General features: G+C 48.0%; 1 protein-coding gene across 1 annotated transcript in view; it reads left to right on the top strand.

Annotated features, from left to right (window-relative positions):
* Positions 1-423: 423 nt before the first annotated feature.
* LOC133774342 (histone-lysine N-methyltransferase PRDM9-like) overlaps positions 424-21,131 on the top strand; it is a gene marked incomplete at its 5' end in the record, with an annotated part of 52,867 nt that continues 32,159 nt past the window's right edge. The window contains 8 exons of the mRNA XM_062211971.1: positions 424-690; positions 975-1,266; positions 3,963-4,119; positions 5,214-5,315; positions 5,839-6,110; positions 6,500-6,567; positions 7,445-7,638; positions 10,458-11,400. Coding sequence (XP_062067955.1) covers positions 424-690; positions 975-1,266; positions 3,963-4,119; positions 5,214-5,315; positions 5,839-6,110; positions 6,500-6,567; positions 7,445-7,638; positions 10,458-11,400 — 2,295 coding nt within the window. The remainder of the gene's footprint in view (positions 691-974; positions 1,267-3,962; positions 4,120-5,213; positions 5,316-5,838; positions 6,111-6,499; positions 6,568-7,444; positions 7,639-10,457; positions 11,401-21,131) is intronic.

Here is a 21,131-nt window from a genome sequence, read left to right as displayed (position 1 = left end):
TCTCCAGCCGGAGTTCCAAGAGTTCAATATACATGTTTGTTCTTTTGACACTATACCATAAATGCTTGCTTTATCACGATTCATTTTTTTTCTCCTCTGGCAGTGTAATTTCTTTTTCCCCCTTTTTAATATTAGTTATTTTTTATTTTTAAAGGTATTGGTTAATATCAGATTCTCAGGGTTACAGAAAATGAATAATTCCTACAACACAATTCTCATATTAATGTGACATTAATAAAAAGAAAACAGACTCCACGTAATTCATAGATACAATTATAAGAATAAAATGATTCTTCCCTCCCTCCCTCCCTCCCTCCCTCCGCTCAGGGGCGGGAAACCTCGGCCCCGCCCAGCTGCCCAGCCTGCCGGGACCTGAGGTACCGGTGACGGACAGGCGTGGCTCCGCCCCTTGTCCCGCCCCAGTAGCTCCCCGACCAATCGGCGGCCCGCGCCTCCCGGGGCGCCCCGCGCGGGTCTGACCTCCCCCACCCGAGGGGCTCGCAGAGGGCGCGCGCGGCCGGGCGAACAGCGCGTGAGGCGGGCGGGAGGCACCGACGGGAGCCGGAAACCCTGGAACCCCCAGCCCAGCGCCTCACATCCCCTCCGCCGGGGACCCCGAATCCTGCCACCCCCTAACCTGATGGACCCCCAAGGCCCTCAGCCAGGGACCGCGGGCGCCCCAAATCCCCAGTGCTGGCCCCAAACCCCTCAGCCTGGGGACCCCGAATCCTGCCACCCCCTAACCTGATGGACCCCCAAGGCCCTCAGCCGGGGACCACGGGTGCCCCAAATCCCCAGTGCTGGCCCCAAACCCCTCAGCCTGGGGGACCCCAGGCCCTCACCCCAGAGACCCGGTTTCCCCACCTCGAGAGCCGCTCAGCCTGGAAACAATCCTGCGGCTTCTGAGGCCCCAGTAACCCCTCATGAGGAACCCAAAACTCCTTGGCCTGAGGGACCCCAAACCTCGGCCCAAGACCCCAGACCTCGGCCCGAGACCCCAAAACTCCTCGGCCCGAGACCCCAGACCTCGGCCTGAGGGACCCCAAAACTCCTCGGCCCGAGACCCCAGACCTCGGCCTGAGAGACCCCAAAACTCCTCGGCCCGAGGCCCCAGACCTCGGCCTGAGGGACCCCACTCCTCCGCCACCCGTGGGGAAGTCCCTCCCTCTGACCGGCGGGGCCTGGACAGTCCACAGGGTCGCACCCACCCCCCGGGTCCAGCGCTCCCATCTCAGCGCCAGGGGGCAGGAGGGACACGGCCAGAAGGTGAGTATCTCCCAGATCCCATTCACTAGAAAAATTTTCCTCATGAGCCCATCCCGGGCAAGAGAAGGAGAAGGCACAGCGTATACTAGGAGCTGCCGTTTCCTCTCAGGGTCTCTTTAGCATAATGTCTGACAGCATCATGGAGAGGAAGTAAGAATGGCAAAATAATCATTACCACTTGTTTTGTCTTCATAGTATTTCAGGCCTTATTTTTAAGCATTTTATGTGAATAAACCCACTTAAACCTTCCAACAACGCTGTGAGGCAGGTACTAAAATATACTAGTTTTATAGATGAGAAATCTGAGGCACAGAAATGTTGAGTTATGTGCTTGAGATTACAGTGAGTGGTTGTATAATCCAACCCAAAACTCCTGGTCTAGAGCACTTCCAAGCTCATTAGCACTTTCGTAGCTTTGCAAAGTTTGTGCTGTTTTAATCACACATCTTTACATCATTCTTCTGATTATCTCGGTCTGTTTTTCTCTGCGTAGTAAAGTGAGAGATGCATTAAGCAATCTGAGTAGAGGAAGCTTATAAAGATACAGGCAATTTGTACTGTGAGTGGTCCAGATGAAGAATGAGAGAGGGTCCCCACCTCATAAGGGACCCATTCTGATAAGAGGAAGCAGTTCCAAGCCCTGAGGAGTTTTGGGTTTCCTGGTTGAGAAGCAGCAAGTAAGATAATGACTTCAAGTTTCAGATAGGTTCATATACTCAGTAGAAATGTATCTTCTGCAACTAATTTCAAATCCTCATTCCTGAAGGAGGAAATGACAGCCTCTTTTCTTTGGAATCATTTATTTGGCCTGTTGCCTCTGCATTATGAGTTGAGAGCCCAGTTCATGCCAATTCTTCTCTCTTTAAATATTTATTTATTTAAAAGTCACAGTTACACTCAGAGAGAAAGAGAGGCAGAGAAAGAGAGGTCGTCCATCCGCTGGTTCACTCCCCAGATGGCCGCAACAGCCAGAGCTGTGCCAATGTGAAGCCAGGAGCTCCCTCCAGGTCTCCACGTGGGTGCAGGGCACAAGGACTTGGGCCACCCTCCACTGCTTTCCCAGGCCATAGCAGAGAGCTGGATTGGAAGTGGAGCAGCCAGGACTCGAACTGGTGCCCATATGGGATGCCGGCACTGCAGGTGGCGGCTTTACCCACTACACCACTAGCGCAAGCCCCTAATTCTTCTCAGAGCCATGAAGAACCTCTCACTGTTTTCTGGGAGACTGATTCAAACTTTTGCTAATTAAACAAGTAGTAATAGGTCCAAGGAATGCTGAAGATAAAATCTTTGAGTCAGATTTCAACTTTAAAGATGATTGAAGAGGTAAATTGATAACAGGACTGTAGGAAAAATTATTAATCTCACATTCATGCCATATTCAGTAGCTCATAATGAACATTACTATATAACATGTATATCAGTTTACAGATCAAGAAAAGAAGCTAAAGAGAATTAACTAATGGTACACCCTGATTCAAGAGAATTGACACAGGCACCAATGAATTGCAAAGTCAAATATTATTCTCAGGATATTGCAATTTGCAGATTGAGCACCATGTTCCATTTCCACCAGTCTCACTGCTTCCACGTCTTCCCAGCCTCACTGATGCACACTCATGTTACAGGTCTATTTTATGCCCTCTCTGCTCTTCTACGTTTTCCCTTCCACCAGATGTCGACTGGTTTATGGAAGATAGCTTCCTTTTCTCTATAAGCCCTTCCTTTTTTTTTTTTTTTTTTTTTTTTTTTTTTTACAGGCAGAGTGGACAGTGAGAGACAGAAAGGTCTTCCTTTGCTGTTGGTTCACCCCCCAATGGCCGCCGCGCCGCACTGATCTGAAGGCAGGAGCCAGGTGCTTCTCCTGGTCTCCCATGGGGTGCAGGGCCCAAGCACTTGGGCCATCCTCCACTGCACTCCTGGGCAAAAGCAGAGAACTGGCCTGGAAGAGGGGCAACCAGGACAGAATCCAGCGCCCCGACTGGGACTAGAACCCAGTGTGCCGGCACTGCTAGGCGGAGGATTAGCCTGTTGAGCCACGGTGCCAGCCCTCCTGCCTCCTTTCACAGACTTTGTTCTCCAGCTCATCTTCCCAAGTATTTGCTCTCCCTCACTTGCATCTGTACAGAAGAAACTGAAAACCAGTTGGAGGGAAAGAGCCTTAAGGCATAGGTTCTAGCCCTGGATTCAGTGAGAGGTTCTTCATGGCTCTGAGAAGAATTGGGGGCTTGCGCTAGTGGTGTAGTGGGTAAAGCCACCACCTGCAGTGTCGGCATCCCATATGGACGCCAGTTCGAGTCCTGGCTGCTCCACTTCCAATCCAACTCTCTGCTATGGCCTAGGAAAGCAGTAAAAGATAGCCCAAGTCCTTGGGCCCCCGCACCCACATGGGAGACCTGGAGGGAGCTCCTGGCTTCTGGCTTCAGACTTGCACAGCTCCGGCTGTTGCGGCCAACTGGGGAGTGAACCAGCGGATGGAAGACCTCTCTTTCTCTCTGAGTGTAACTCTAACTTTCAAATAGATAGATACTTAAAAACACCCACTTAGATGTTGCTTTTCCCTCAAGTATTCACACATTAGGTATTTCCAGAGATGATGAAGCACTAAATAAAGTCATGTGTGTGAAAACACACTGCAAGCCCTAAGGAACTAAAGAAATGAAAATTATCTTTTTAATGTGACTCTTACATCAAAGGGGATGCCCAGGTTGCCTGTAAATAATGAATCTAGTTTGAAGGAATCGTCAGGAATAGCAAATTTGCTGAACACAACTGGCTCAGAGAAGGACAAGAAACCATCATTCCCTCCTAAAGAAATGAGGACGTCTGGACAGCACTCGACACGAAAACTGGGTAAAGAGAAAGTACTTTGGCGACTTCAGTGCCTCCAGGCACTCTGGATGAAGGCTGATGAGGATGATTGAGATATCTGGGGCATACTTTGAATGGGTCTGGACTTATGCTGGATTAAGCTAGGAGACCAAAAATTGATTGTAATATTGAATAGCAAGTGAACACATTAATTCTAAATTCACGTACTTGGGTTATAATCCACACAAAAGTATTGGAGCCTTTGGGAAATCATAATTTTTCTGAGCTCCTGAGTGCTAATATGCAAAATGAGGATAGGGATACGTAGCTCATATACAACAATTTCCCAGACAGGAAATCAGTTGGCCTAGTAGTGAAGATGCCCATGTCCCATAGGAGACCTGGCTCTGCTGCTGACGCCAGCTTCATGCTGATATAACCCTGGGACACAGTGATGACTCAAGTGAGTGGGTTCTTGCCATCCATGTGAGAGACCTGGATTGAGTTCCCTGCTCCCAGCTTTGGCTGCTATTGCAGCTATTTAGGGAGTGAACCAGTGGATGGCAGCTTGCCCTTTCACTTCCTCTGTCTCTCTTTGCCTCTTAAATAAACAAATTTTTAAAAGTTCATGGAAAAGGAATTAAAACCTAAGTTTATTTTAGTGAAAAACCATTTTTTAAATCCACGGAGTTTTTCTGTGAACTCTTTGAAGACACTTCATATTATTTGAAAGCATTAAAAAATAATTGATACATGCAAGGTGGCCAATAAATTGATCTTTGATGATACAAACCACATTTTCTTAGTGAGATGTCTAGGCCTCTGCTCAATACTTAATATGTACTATATCCTCAAGAATATTTTATGAATGAACAAACTGTTTTTATAAGTATAAATATTGAGAGACTAAATCTGATAGGAACAGTTAGAAACTTAAATTCAGTTAGACATTGTCATTTGGTAAGTGTGGAGCCTTGCTCTCTCTGAGCCAATATTTAGAGGCAGGAGATGAGGTAGAGGGAAGATATGTAAGAGCATAGGTGATAATTTGATGATAGGAGGTTTCACATTTTCAGATAAAGCAGGAATGAACATTCTATACTCCTAACTTCACTCACCTACCCTCTCCAACTCAGGACTTACAAGAAAGAAAATTGAAGTGAAGATGTACAGCTTTCGAAAAAGAAAGAGTCAGGCATACAAAGAGTGCAGTGAGCCTCAGGATGACAACTACCTCTGTAAGTGACCCTCTGGCCCACTCACATTCAAGGCTCCTATGTCCTGACTCAAAATTCATCTCATCATTTGGCCCCACTTCATCCCCTTCCTCTTATGACTTGGAGTGCAAGATTGAAGCCGGGGGCCGGTGCTGTAGCTCACTTGGTTAATCCTCTGCCTGCGGCGCCGGCATCCCATATGAGTGCTGGGTTCTAGTCCCCGTTGCTCCTCTTCCAGTCCAGCTCTCTGCTGTGGCCTGGGAAGGCAGTGGAGGATGGCCCAAGTGCTTGGGGCCCTGCACCCATGTGGGAGACCAGGAGGAGGCGCCTGGCTCCTGGTGTAGTGCCCACCGTAGCAGCCATTTAGGGGGTGAACCAACAGAAGGAAGACCTTTCTGTCTCTCTCTCACACTGTCTGTCAATCTACCTGTCAAATAAATAAAGATTGAAGCTAAATGATGTGAGTGCTGGGCTGTTCCTGAAGCTCTCTATACCCAGCAACAAGCAGTATACCTTTCCTAATCCTTGCTGCTCTCCTCTCCAGATTGTGAGAAGTGTCAGAACTTCTTCCTTGACAGCTGTGCTGTTCACGGACCACCCGTATTTATAAAGGACAGTGCAGTGGACAAGGGGCATCCCAATCGCTCAGTCCTCAGCCTGCCCCCTGGGCTAAGAATTGGACCATCGGGCATCCCTGAGGCTGGGCTTGGAGTATGGAACGAGGCATCAGATCTGCCACTGGGTCTGCACTTTGGTCCCTACGAGGGCCAGATCACAGAAGAGGAGGAGGCAGCCAACAGTGGATACTCCTGGCTGGTGAGAAGTGCTTCCCTCACCTGTCTTCTGGCTCCCCACATCCCTTCTGTACCTTTGGTGGGATGTCTCCTCCCACATATTAGGACATAGATGGGGACAACGTGATTAGCTCACTCAGCAGTCTTTGCACAGATGTGGAACTCCTGTGCAAAGATGGCAGGTTACGACAGAGCAGGGCCATAAGAGACAAAGCAGGTGTCCTCCCTGTGGTCCTCTGCTCTGACTATACAAATCAACTCAGATGTCTACTGATGAGCAGGAGCACAACATGTGGTCACAACTCGTGTCTGAATCCGTGTGAGCCCAAAGAGCACTGATGGCAGCTGAGTAAAGTAATTCTGAATTCTTCCCACTCCAGGGAGAGTTTAACTTATTTTTCTGAAATTCAGATCACCAAGGGGAGAAACTGCTATGAGTATGTGGATGGAAAGGATAGCTCTTGGGCCAACTGGATGAGGTAAGGCCCAGAGCAAGCTGCGTTCTGGGGAGGATGCTTCTCTCTCACAAGCTGAGATTCCTTTCCTTCTCCTTACGCCTCCCTCAGTGACCCCATGCTCCTCGGTTTTCTCCAGACACTGCTCTTCAATATCATGGCCATTTTAAAAAATATATAAAATATAAATACTATATCTTTTATCAAAACATAAATCTATATGCTAGACAAAACAGGGGCACAAGGATAAGCTTTGAGGAGCCTAGATCTACTGGCTACTCACCCTTTGTCTAATCAACATTTATTAAGCACTTCCTGTGTGGAAAATGGATTTCAATACCTGGACAGCCCATGAAACCTCTGTCCTTAACTATAATTTTCTCATTATTTGGAGAAGTGCACAGTGCCTGAACAACTTAAAACACAGGAAGTTGGCCGGCGCCGCGGCTCACTAGGCTAATCCTTTGCCTGCGACGCCGGCACTCCAGGTTCTAGTCTCAGTTGGGGCGCTGGTTCTGTCCCAGTTGTTCCTCTTCCAGTCCAGCTCTCTGCTGTGGCCCGGGAAGGCAGTGGAGGATGGCCCAAGTGCTTGGGCCCTGCACCCACATGGGAGACCAGGATAAACACTTGGCTCCTGGCTTTGGATCAGCGTGGTGTGCCAGCCACAGCGCACCGGGGGCAGTGGCCATTGGAGGGTGAACCAACGGTAAAAGGAAGACCTTTCTCTCTGCCTGCCAAAAAAAATAAATAAATAAATAAAAGGGGAAAAAAAAAACCAGAAGGTTCTCCCTGGGGCGGGGGTTGGGGCAACTAAGGGGGAGGGTGGAGGCCTGGCCATCATGTGATGAGTTAGACTCAAATCTGACATGGAATGGGAACTCAGCATCTGTCTCCACCTCAGGTATGTGAACTGTGCCCGGAACGACGAGGAGCAGAACCTGGTGGCCTTTCAGTACCACAAGCAGATATTCTACCGCACCTGCCAGGTCATCAAGCCTGGCTGTGAGCTGCTGGTCTGGTATGGGGATGAATATGGCCAGGAGCTGGGGATCAAGTGGGGCAGCAAGTGGAAGGAAGAGCTCACAGCAGGGAGAGGTAGGCAGCACTATTATTCTTTAAAATGAAAGAAAAGAAGCATTCTTCATGGGAATTTTTGTGGTTCAACTCTAAATAGATCAAATGTAATATAAAGTCAGTCAAATTTCACATTGGGTGTTTTTTAAACTAAGGATTCTTTTTTGAAGATTTATTTATTCATTTGAAAGGTAAAGTTACAGAGAGAAGGAGATGGAGAGACAGAGAGATCTTCCATTCACTGGTTCACTCCACAAATGGCTGCACCAGGCTGAAGCCAGGAGCTTGGAACGCCATCGGAGTCCCACAGGGGTGCAGAGCCCCGAGCACATGGGCTGGCCGTCTTCCGTTGCTGTCCCAGATCCATTGCCAGGGAGCTGGACGAAGTGGAGCAGCCAGGACTCAAACCAGCAAGCATATCAGTACTGCAGGCAGCAACTTAACCCATTGTGCCACAACACCAGCTCTTACAGATTTAAAGATTCATTTTATGGGGCTGGCACTGTGGTGTAGTGGGTAAAGCCACAGCCTGCAGTGTCAGCATCCATTTATGGGCGCCGGATCAAGACTCGGCTGCTTCACTTCTGATCCAGCTCTCTGCTATGGCCTGGGAAAGCAGTAGAAGATGGCCCACGTGCTTGGGCCCCTGCACCCACATGGAGACCTGGAAGTAGCTCCTGGCTCCTGGCTTCAGATCAGCGCAGCTCTGGCCATTGTGGCCATTTGGGGAATGAACCAGTGGATGGAAGATCTCTTTGCTTCTGCCTCTGTCTCTTTGTAACTCTGCCTTTCAAATAAATAAATATAAAAATTTTATTTTATGTGTCTTTGATTCTTAGAAACAACTTATATTTTGAATTTTTTTCTGTTTTTATATTTTAAGTACTTTATGCATAAGATGTCCCACAGCACACTGTGTTGAAAGTGTCCAAGGCAAAAAGAACTTCTTTGGCACCTGCGAGCTCTCTCATCAAGGAAGGTTCTTCTGCTCTTTTAGCTGGTTTTTTTTTTTAGATTGATTTATTTATTTGAAAGTCAGAATTACACAAAAAGAGAAGGGGGGGGGGAGAGAGAGAGAGAGAGAGAGAGAGAGAGAGGTCTTCCATCTGCTGGTTCACTCCCCAGATAGCCACAATGTTCTCAGCTGCGCCGATATGAAGCCAGGAGCCAGGAGCTTCCCCTAGATGTTGTTGAATTTTTAAAAAAAGGTTTATTTATTTTATAGGCAGAGTTACAGAGAGAGATGGAGAGACAGAGAGCTTCTAACTCTTGGTTCACTTCCCAAAAGGCCACAATAACTGGAGCTGGGTCAGGTCAAAACCAGGAGCTTCTTGGTCTCCCACATGGGTGTCGGGCCCAGAGACTCGGACCATCTTCCACTGCTTTCCCAGTGGAAAGATGGGAGGATAGGGAGCTGGATCAGAAGTGGAACAGCAGGGACTCCAGTGGGCACCCATATGGGATGCCGGCACTGCAGGCCATGGCTTAACCCACTGTGCCACAGCACCAGCCCCTAGATTTTTTTTTTTTTGAGTGAGATGAAGACAGCTGTGGAGGTTTGAGTTCTGTGTTCTGAGATGATGCTGTGGTCAGCTTTCAGAAAACAGAGTGTTGTGGGTGACCCCTTCAGAGCGTGTGGGTGAGTGCAGTTGGGATCAGAGAGGCGAGAAGTCTGATACGAGATGTATTTTTCAATCAGGACTTCATACTGCATGGGAAATGGGCAAATGCTGAATAAAATAAGTTAGGAATGAATGGCGTGAGGCCTGAGGACATGTTTTCACTTTGTGATTTGCGGAGCACTAACAAACAATTCATGGCCTAGTTGAGGCTGCAATACCCAGAGTCCTTCAGTTCCTGGAACCTGGATGCTCTCTTGCCCAGCCTGAGTTCTGCCTCCCAGTGAGATCAAGCACTTGAGCCCTCTTTTTGAATGGAGAGACTCAAAAACGGATCTACTCGCAGGTGCTCTCTTAAACACTATGTGACTTCCACATTTGTGTGTCTCCAGGGTGAGTGACTCCCAACTTAATGGATCCCTTTCTCTTCACCGGGAATGTCATGAGAGAAAATCCACCCTAAGTGACCAGTGTAGTTGTTTCTCAACAGAATAAAATAGCCACAGACATGTCAGGAAAAGTGACCTCCCCATGTGAGCGGAGGAAGGTACAGCAGATGATCGGGGAGGGTCCAGTGAAGAAAACATCTGGGATGTGGGTAGAGGTCTCTGGAGCCCCAGCTATGAAACAGTAAAGCTGCAGGATGCTACTTGAAAACCCTTAGTCTTGGGGCTGGCACTGTGGCGTAGCGGGTAAAGCTGCTACCTGCAGTGCGGGCATCCTATATGGGCACCAGTTCGAGACCTGGCTGCTCCACTTCCAACCCAGCTCTCTGCTATGACCTAGGAAAGCAGTAGGAGATGGCCCAAGTCCTTGGATCCCTGCACCCATGTGGGAGACCCAGAGGAAGCTCCTGGCTCCTGGCTTCGGATCAGCACAGCTGCGGCCACTGTGGCCAATTGGAGAGTGAACCAGCAGATGGAAGACCTTTCTCTCTCTCTGCCTCTCCTCTCTCTGTGTAACTCTTTCAAATAAATAAATAAATCTTAAAAAAAAAAAAAAAACTTAGTCTGGCCGATACGTAGAAAAGGCCTCTGATGTGGGCTTTCTGGATATCTGAAGATGTAGAGAAAAATAGAATGAAAAAAATACACCATACAGGAATGCTTGGGTTGCTAACATGTACAGAACAAATAGTGGGGCAGGCCTCACTCACAGCAATGCAGATGGCCAGCCTGCTTGTCTGTTTCTGCCCTAACCAAAAACCTCCTCTTTCGGCAGAGCCAAAGCCAGAAATCCATCCCTGTCCCTCGTGCTCTCTGGCCTTCTCCAGTCACAAGGTCCTCAGTCAACACATGGAGCGCAGTCACTCCTCTCAGATCTTCCCAGGAGCACCTGCAAGAAATCACCTGCAACCAGCGAATCCCTGTCAAGGGAAAGAGCATCAGAAGCTGTCTGATCCACAGAGCTGGAATGACAAAACTGAAGGTCAAGACGTCAAAGAAAAGTCCAAATTCTCATCCAAAAGGACAAGGCAGAAGGAGATCTCAAGGGCTTTTTCCAGCCTTCCCAAAGGACAAGTGGAGACCTCAAGGGAGGGTGAGAGAATGATAGAGGAAGAGCCTAGAATAGGCCAAGAACTGAATCCAGAGGACCCAGGCAAATCATCTGTGGGGGCAGGGCTGTCAAGAATTGCGGGAGTCAAGTATGGAGATTGTAGGCAAGGCCTCAGTAACAAGTCACACCTCATTAATGGCCAGAGAGCACACACAGGGGAGAAGCCCTATGCTTGCAGGGAGTGTGGGCGAGGCTTCACACAGAAGTCAGACCTCATCAGGCACCAGAGGGCACACACAGGGGAGAAGCCCTATGCTTGCAGGGAGTGTGGGCGAGGCTTCACAGTGAAGTCACACCTCATCAATCACCAGAGGGCACACACAGGGGAGAAGCCCTATGCTTGCAGGGAGTGTGGGCGAGGCTTCACAGTGAAGTCACACCTCATCAGGCACCAGAGGACACACACAGGGGAGAAGCCCTATGCTTGCAGGGAGTGTGGGCGAGGCTTCACAGTGAAGTCACACCTCATCAATCACCAGAGGACACACACACGGGAGAAGCCCTATGCTTGCAGGGAGTGTGGGCGAGGCTTCACAGTGAAGTCACACCTCATCAGGCACCAGAGGACACACACAGGAGAGAAGCCCTATGCTTGCAGGGTGGATAGGTAAATCAGTGAAAAAAAAATCGCATTTCAACAACCACCGGGGGACAAGTGTGGCTAACACACACCTCCACACTGCAGCTCAGAGAGGTCTTCCAAAGTCTGCTGACTCCTTACCTTCCTCAATAGTGAAGAGATAGAAATAACTGATTCAACATCCGTCCACTTTTATAAGAGATGAGTTAGAAAAACGGGAGAGTTGCCTGAGTGTTCATGGGATGTTGACTTGTGTTTGTTTCCCACACCAATCCCGTTTTGTTTTGTTTCTTTATTTCTTGGTCTCTTCTAATAAATTTTGTCTCCATGCAAATCTGAAGCCCAAGCACATGCCTTATTCTGCTCTTACTAAGGCCAAGAGTTCCAGCTCAGGTCTCTACGGGAATTCAGCCCTAAAAAGCTGTGAGCCTGCAGTCACTCTGGCTAAATTACTGGAGGATCAGCTCAGGGCCCTGGGAAAGAAACCCAGGAACTGATACACAGTCAGGGCCAGGAAGGGGTTGTCTGTCTCCTGGAGTGTGGCTGCTTCTGCCTGGCCTCCACTCAGATCCTCCTACCTCGGCTTCTCCTGGCCCCTTTCCTGCTGTCTCCAGCCTCTGTACCCTCAGAGGCAAAAGCCAGACATGTTTGTGTGTGTGTTGGGGGGCAGTGCAGGTGTGGTACGTCTGCATGTTTGTACCCTGCATGTCTGTGTGGGTGCATGTGTCCTTGTGCACAAGTATTTGTGTGTCCTCTCAGAGGCACCAATTACCCCCTTCCTCTGGGTCCTGTGGAGGAGGGGCCAAGGGTCCTGGGACAGAAAAGACCTCGACAGGGTCTTTTAGCCCCTTTTAGCCCCGAGCTGTGCTGATGGGGGCTGGGGAGTGTCAGTGAGGAGAGGCCCACTAGCTTGTGGGTAGCCCCATCCCCAACTCATGAATCCACGCATGTGGGCAGTGCATTAGTGTGGGGACAATGGTTGCTCTTGTGAGAAGCGTGGAAAACCAGGGAGGATCAGCAGCCAGTTCTGGGGCCCGTCCCAGGCAACACCGCTGGAAGTGGGGTGTGGTGGGGGGCGGTGGCATTGCCTTGGGCACAGCAGAGAACCTGGACTGTGTTACCAGGGGGGGTTTCAGCGGGGATGGCTCCAGAACACTCCTGGCACCTGCCACCTCTAGCATGTGGTCTTCATGGAAAAAGGCCATTGGAGGGTGAACCAACGGCAAAAAGGAAGACCTTTCTCTCTGGCTCCCTCTACTGTCCACTCTGCCTGTCAAAAATAAAAAATAAAAATAAAAAAATTAAAAAATAAAAGGATAAGGACTCAAAAGATCCCCAGGGAAGGTGCTAGGGCTGGGGGCCAGGAGAGGCAGGGAGAGTCTGGAGGGGCCAGCAAGTGTCCCGAATCAGTGGACTTTGTCAAGGAGGGAAGCCGGGAGTCCATTTGGGGTAGGGCCAGGGGGACCTGCAGGAGGAGGTGTCCAGGACCCTTCAGCATGACTGGGAGCTCACAGTAAACAGGGACCCCAGACTCCTCCTCTGCCTGCACCGGGGCCTTGCAGCCCAGGCAAGCGTCTGTGCCGGATCCACCTGCTGCTCCCGGCTACCTGCAGGGCAGGAGGGTAAGCACAGGGTCGTGTGCCAGATAATGAGAGTCCTGTGGCCCATCATGGGCTCTTGTCCCGACTGACATCCACAAGCAGACCACCAGTGAAGCTGCCCATGACCAAGCTATGGCACAGCTGTCTGTGACCAGCCCCATTGAAGATCTCCTGGCCCAGACCAGAAGCACCAAATAGCCAACTTGGAGAATCAATGATATGTGGATGGTGGTTGTTTCACACTGTAAAAGTTTCCAGTGTTTTTTAGAACAGCCCTTAACTCCCTTGCCTCTCTCACTTTGCCTTTCTCCATACCGCTTAAAACCAGTTCTGAGGCCAAAGCTGTAGTGTAGTGGGTAAAGCCGCCACCTGCAGTGCCGGCATCCCATACAGACGCCAGTTCTAGTCCTGGCTGCTCCACTTCCGATCCAGCTCTCTGCTATGGCCTGGGAAAGCAGTAGGAGATGGCCCAAGTGCTTGGGCCCCTGCACCCACATGGGAGACCTGGAAGAAGCTCCTGGCTCCTGGCTTCAGATTGACCCAGCTCCAGGCATTGCAGCCAATTGGGGAGTGACCCAAAGGATGGAAGACCGACCGACCTCCCTCTCTCTCTCTCTCTCTCTCTGACTCTCCTTCTCTCTGTGTAACTCTTTCAAATAAATAAATAAATCTTTAAAAAAAGAAACAGTTCCCTTCTTGTCCTGCACCAGCACCCCCGCAGAAGCGGCCTGAGCTCAGTGACAAGGGGCCTGTGATGTCCCTCCCCTCACCCTCACTGCTTGTCACACATTCCTCACTTCTGTCCTCAAACTGCCAACAGTTCCTCTCCTCCTCCGTCAGCCGGTGGCCTGGCACCTGCTGCACCAGAGCTGTCCTCCACACCTCGCCGTGAGTTGACCTCATCTGAAGCCAGTCCTGCACCTGGGGCAGGAAGCCAAGCCTTCCTCACCTACTCAAGGTGCTGCCGCAGGAACCTCATCTGCCTCTCACATCCCCAGGTTCCCCTCTTGGGTTACTCCCATCGCAAGATAACCTACCTGATTCCTCTCAAATGCTCTTGACACCGTGCCCTCAGCTGCTTCTCTCCCCTTTGCAACAACTCTACTTGAAAGATCTGTCTGGAGCTGGCGCTGAGGCGCAGCAGGCTAATGCCCTGGCCTGAAGCGCCAGCATCCCATATGGGCGCCGGTTCAAGGCCCGGCTGCTCCACTTCTGACCCAGCTCTCTGCTATGACCTAGGAAAGCAGTAGGAGATGGCCCAAGTCCTTGGGCCCTTGTATTCATGTGGGATACCCTAAAGAAGCTCCTGGCTCCTGGCTTCGGATCAGTGTAGCTCCAGCCATTGTGGCTAATTGGGGAGTGAACCAACGGAGGGAAGACACCCCTCTCTCTCTCTCTCTCTCTCTCTCTCTCTCTCTCTGCCTCTCCTCTCTCTGTGTAACTCTGACTTTCAAATAAATAAATCTTTAAAAAAGAAAAAAAGAAATACCTGCCTGCAGTCAGCCTCCAGAGCTGCTCCTGGATTTGTACCAGTTTCTTCCCTGACCCCAACGGGCCGCCTCCTCAAGGTTTCCAATGACCTTCAGAGTGGCCTCAGCCTACCTGAGTCCAGGCCCCCACATTCCCCTGCTCCACCCCTGCGCCGCACCTTCCCAGCCCCTCTGTTGAGTGCCCCTTCCCTCCCAGTTGCTCAACCTTGATTGTTCTGTATGCAATACATCCTGCCACTGTGACACTGGCAGTGAGAAAAACACTTCTTTCTAGCTTGTGGGGAAATTTTTCACCAATAAAAGGCCCAGAGATTCACTAACATTCTCAAGGAGAAAATCTGTGAGTTCAGAGCCCCTGACTATTCAGGAAATGAATTGTTAATAAGGCCTTGGGCTGGCTCCCAGCCAGCATTCACATTTGCTAGCCCACATTCTCACACACAAGGCCTGCCCATAGGGGGCACTGTTCTCAGAATGGCTTCTGCCCCTCCCAGCTTGTCCTGAACACGGAAATATTGACCAGGCAGTTTTGTTTCCTTGGCAAAGATCTGACTGCTGTCCTGAATCTGGATTGGGAAGGCGGGGCTTCTGCTTGCGTTCTGGAGAACTGGCTGCTGGGGTTTGGGACTACCACGTTGAGCTCTCAACACTTCCTTGAGGGTAGCAGTCCAGTGAGTGATGCAAGCGGCCAGTTCCGTGTGTGCCTGTGGAATACCATGGAGGATGCTTGCCTGTGTTTGTTGCTGTCAAGCCTGGGGTTAGAATTCAGAGAACTTCAGAGTCAACATGTTGGCTACAAACATATTGATTGCATATAGGATGCAGGGACAGTTACAGGACACTTAGCACACACTAGAAAGCTGACTTAAAAGACAGCCAGAGGGGCTGGTGTTGTGGTGTAGTGGGTAAAGCCACCACCTGCAGTGCCGGCATCCCATATGGGCACCAGTTCGAGTCCTGGCTGCTCCACTTCCAATCCAGCTCTCTGCTATGGCCTGGGAAAGCAGTGGAGGGTGGCCCAAGTCCTTGTGCCCTGCACCCACGTGGGAGACCTGGAGGGAGCTCCCGGCTCCTGGCTTCAGATCAGCCTAGCTCTAGCCATTGAGACCATCTGGGGAGTGAACCAGCGAATCAAAGATATTCTCTCTCTCTCTCTCTCTGCCTCTCTGTAACTCTGCCTTTCAAATAAATATATAAATCTTAAAAAAAAAAAAATACACCAGGAGCCAGAGTAAAGTTGCTGTCTTTTCACACAACTAAGTCAGTGCTCATTGGATGCAGACTGTGACAAGTTAAAGGAGCATAACTACAAAATAGATCAAGGGCATACTTTAGAAAATCACTTAAAGCGAAGTAAGGAAAAAAGAGAATTAAGTATCTAAAATAATGTAAATCAAATAACAAAATATCACATTTAAATCCAACCATATCAGCCGGCGCCATGGCTCACTTGGCTAATCCTCCACCTGAGGCGCCGGTACCCCGGGTTCTAGTCCCGGTTGGGGTGCCAGATCCTGTCCTGGTTGCTCCTCTTCCAGTCCAGCTCTCTGCTGTGTCCCAGGAAGGCAGTGGAGGATGACCCAAGTGCTTGGGTCCCTGCACCCGCATGAGACACCAGGAGGAAGCATCTGGCTCCTGGCTTCGGATTGGCGCAGTGCTGACCGTACCGTAGCGGCCATTTGGGGAGTGAAACAACAGAAGGAAGACCTCTCTCTCTGTCTCTCTCTCACTGTCTAACTCTGTCTCTCTCTCACTGTCTAACTCTGCTCTCTCTCACTGGATAACTCTGCCTGGCCCAAATATATATATATATATATATATATATATATATATATATATCAATAATTCCATTAAATACAAATGAATTAATTTTCCAGTCAAAAGATGGTGGTTATCAGAGTGGATAGAAAAGCAAGATCCAACTATAGGATATATAAAAAAGATACACAGCACACCTATGTTAAAAGTAAAAGAATAGAGCCGGTGCCGCGGCTCAATATGCTAATCCTCCACCTTGCGGCACCGGCACACCGGGTTCTAGTCCCGGTCGGGGCACCGGATTCTGTCCCGGTTGCCCCTCTTCCAGGCCAGCTCTCTGCTGTGGCCAGGGAGTGCAGTGGAGGATGGCCCAAGTGCTTGGGCCCTGCACCCCATGGTATACCAGGATAAGCACCTGGCTCCTGCCATCGGATCAGCGCAGTGTGCCGGCCGCAGCGCGCCGGTCACGGCGGCCATTGGAGGGTGAACCAACGGCAAAGGAAGACCTTTCTCTCTGTCTCTCTCTCTCACTGTCCACTCTGCCTGTCAAAAAAAAAAAAAAAAAAAAAAAGAAAGAAAAGAAAAAAGAAAAAAAAAAAGTAAAAATAGAAAACAGGTACCGGGGCCGGCCCCGTGGCACAGTGGGTTAACGCCCTGGCCTGGGGTGCCGGCATCCAGATGGGCGCCAGTTCTAGTCCCGGCTGCTCCTCTTCTGATCCAGCTCTCTGCTATGGCCTGGGAAAGCAGTAGAAGATGGCCTAAGTCCTTAGGCTCCTGCACCCATGTGGAATACCCGGAAGAAGCCCCTGGCTCCTGGCTTCGGATCAGCACAGTTCCGGCCATTGCGGCCAATTGGGGAGTGAACCATCAGATGGAAGACCTCTCTCTCTGTGTAACTCTTTCGAATAAATAAATGAAATCTTTAAAAAAAATAAAACATGTACCAGGCAAATAGAAACAATAAGAGATCTAGATACTATGTTAATGTTAGATAAAATATGCTTTAAAACAAGTAGGCCACTGTTCGCAATGCCAGCAGCTCATATTGGAGCACCAGTTCAAGTCCCAGCTGTTCTGCTTCCAGTTCAGCTCCCTGCTAACGTGCTTGGGAAAGCTGTGGAAGATGGTTCAAGAACTTGGACCCCTGCACCCATGTGGGAGACCCAGATGGAGTTCCTGGCTCCTGGCTTCAGTCTAGCTAAGCCCCAGCTACTGCAGCCATTTGGGGAGTGAATTAGCAGATAGAAGTTCTCTCTCTCTCTCTCTCTCTCTCTCTCTCTCTCTGCTTTTCAAATAAATAAATCTTTTAAAAACCAAGAAATGTTACAGTGAATATAAGGATATTTCATATGAAAAATGACAAAATGCATCACAGCTATCCAATAAAGTGTAAGTACCTAATGATAGAGTTACAAAGAATATGGAGCAAAACTAACAGAATTGAAAGGATAAAGAGGAAACTGGGGGTGGGTGCTGTGGCACAGTGGGCTAAGCTGCCACTGGGGATGTGCCAGGGACCTGTCCTGCTCTGCTCCCTGGGAAGGCTAGACTCAAGGACTCGGGCTCCTGCTTCCCACACGGAGACCCAGGTGGAGTTCCTGGCTCTTGGTTTCAATGTAGCCCAGCCTGGAAGTTGTACACATTGGAGGAGTGAACCAGCAAAGAGAAGCTTGCTCTCTCTGTCTATCAAGTAAGTACAGATACATAAAGTGTAACTGGATATTTTAATACTTCTTTATCTGTGATTCATGGAATAACAAGAGAAACACAATATGGACATGAAAGACATGAGCAACGCTATCAGCCAAGCTGACACAGCTGAGGTGGCCAGGACACTTCACTCAGCCACAAAGGAAGCACATTTGATGCAAGGACTCAAAAAACATCTTGTAGAGGACATATCTTTTTCATAAAATAAATATTGAAAACAAAGAAAATCATACAGAATATGTCCTCATAACCATGCTGAATTAACTTAAAAACTGGCTAAGGAAAGAAATGTGGTAAATACTTATGTATTTTTAAACACATATTTTTAAATAATCCACAGGTCAAAAAAGAAAATTGGAAAATATCGAACTTGACGAAAATGAAACACAAAGTATCAAAATATTTGGACCATAGTTGAAACAGTGTTCAGGGGTATATTTTTAGTTTTAATTATAAAGAAAAAAGACCCATAATTTCAGTGAATTATATGCCATCAGAAGAAGCTAATAAAAGAAAAGGAAATCAAACCCAAAGTAACAGGAAAAAAAAACACTAAAGATTAAAGAGGATACAAAAAAATAGAGAAAATGTAATATAATCAACATTTTGTTCTTTGCAAAGACTAAAAAATTTGTTAAACCTTTAGCTAAGCTGACCCAGTAAGAAAAGAGAAAAGCTACCAATGCAGACCTCAGATAAATGTGTAGATGATACAGAGTTAGATATAGATTACAAATTGATTGAGCAACTTTGTTACCGAAGATTAGACAAGCTAGATAAAATGGATAAATTCCTAGAAAGACTCAAATGATCAAGAATGAATCAAATGGGCTGGTGCTGTGGCACAGTAGGTTAATCCTCTGCCTGAAGTGCCGGCATCCCACATAGGCGCCAGTTTGAATCCCAGCTGCTTCTCTTCCTATCCAGCTCTCTACTATGGCCTGGGAAATCAGTGGAAGATGGTCCAAGTCCTTGGGCCCCCACACTGGTGTGGGAGACCCAGAAAAGCTCCTGGCTCCTGGCTTTGGATGAGCCCCAGCTCTGGCTGTTGCAACCATTTGGAGAGTGAACCAGTAGATGGAAGACTTTTCTCTGTCTCTCCTCCTCTCTGTCTCTACCTCTCAAATAAATGAAATATTTTTTAAAAAGTAAATTGAAAATAAGTAGACAATTTGAATTGACCTATATCTTATATGGCAATTAATCTGGAATGTAAACATTCCCACAAAGTAAAACAAGACCAGCTGCCACTGTTGGTGAGCTCCATCACCCACCTGCACAAGACAGCAGTGCGGCCAGCACCACAAAAACCGTTAGAGACAGCAGAGAACGTGGATACCCTGAGATCCATCCTATGATGCAAGCTTCACTCTGATATCAAAGCCAGACAAAGGTAACACAGCAAATAAAACTGCAGACCAATTCTTCAGCAAATGTGTACTGACACAAAAATACTTAGGAGGTAGAAGCCAGCATTATCTAAAATGACCAAGTAGAATTTATCCTAAGAATTCTAGTTGCTTTAATATTAGAAAAAATCACAATACTAATAGAAAAAATGATGAGAACAATACCACTATCTCAATTGATGAAGTTAAAATATTGACAAATCCAATTTTCATTCATCATAAAAGTTATTAACAAATTGATTAGAAGGAGGCTTTCCCCACAGGATAAAAGATATCTTTGAGGGGCCGGCACTGTGCAGCCACTGTCTGCAGTGTCAGCCTCCAGTATGTTCATTGGTTCGAGTCCCGGCTGCTCTGCTTCCAATCCCGCTCCCTGCTAATGCACCTGGGAAAGCAGCAAAGGATGGCCCAAGCACTTGGGCCCCTGCACCCACATGGGAGACCCAGAAGAAGCTTCTGGCTCTTGGCTTCAGCCTGGCACAGACCCACCCATTGCAGCCATTTGGGGAGGGAACCAGCAGATGGAAGACCTCCCTCTCCTCTCTCTCTCTGTAACTCTGCCTCTCAAATAAATAAATAAATCACTTTAAAAAAATCTTTGAAAATCCTACAGTTGGCACAATGCTCAGCAGTGAAAGGCACTTCTGACTCCAAACCTTAGGAACAAGACAATTACTCCTGTTCAGCTGCTCTGAACGCACGTCAGTGTGATGAGGACAGGAGGAGGCAGAGACTACAGGAGGAAGATAATGAGGTCGGCACCGTGGTGTAATGGGTTAAGCTGCTGCCGGTGACACCAGCATCTCATGTGGATGCCGGCTCAATTTCCATATATATATGCTCACAAGACTAGATATAAACAGAAAATACTGTTAGACCTAAAGGGAGAGATAGAATAGACTCCAATACAATCACCATGGGTGACTTCAACACCCCACTCTCATCAATGGACAGGTCACCCAGATAGGAAAAACTCAATAAAGGCACATTGGAGTTCAAACATGCTACATATGCAGCCATTTCACCAGCAGCCAAAGAACACACATTCTTCTTGTCAGCACGTGGAATGTTTTCCAGGATAGACCACATATTGGGCCACAAATCAAGTGTCAGCAAATTTAAAAAGATTGAAACCATACCATGTGTCTTCTCAGACCTTCCACAAAGGAATAAAAGTAGAAACCAACACAAGAAGAACAGTATAAAACTTGGAATTAAATACTTGGAAATTAAACAACATGATATTGAGAAATCAAGTGAAGAAATTAAAAAGGGAATCAAAACTTTCTTGAAATAAATAAAAATGAAAACATAACATATCAAAGCCTGTGGGACACAGCAACAGCAGTATTAAGAGGGAAGTTTATAGCATTCAGTGTTTACATTAAAAAAAGTCTCAAAGATCTACTGATGCATCGTGAAGACTTAGAAAAACAGGGATACTCCAACAGTAATTTTTTTCACTTTGTGTTACTATATGGGGGCAAACTGTTGAAATCGTTACCTAATATATACTAAACTGATCTTCTGTATATAAAGAGAATTGAAAATGAATCATGATGTGATTGGAAGGGGAGAGGGAGTGGGAAAGGGGAGGGTTGTGGGTGGGAGGGAAATTTGGGGAGGGGGAAGCCATTGTAACCCATAAGCTGTACTTTGGAAATTTATATTCATTAAATAAAAGTTTAATTTAAAAAAAAGTAAAAAAAAAAAAAAAGAAAAGAAAAACAGGGATAAACCAAGCCCCAAATCAGCAGGAGGCAAGAAATAATAAGGATCCAAGCAGAAAT

The sequence above is a fragment of the Lepus europaeus genome, chromosome 15 (assembly GCF_033115175.1).
Source record: "Lepus europaeus isolate LE1 chromosome 15, mLepTim1.pri, whole genome shotgun sequence".
In the NCBI taxonomy this organism is placed as follows: domain Eukaryota; kingdom Metazoa; phylum Chordata; class Mammalia; order Lagomorpha; family Leporidae; genus Lepus; species Lepus europaeus.
The sequence above is the reverse complement of the archived record's forward strand: the minus strand, read 5'-3'. Positions and strand labels throughout refer to the sequence as shown.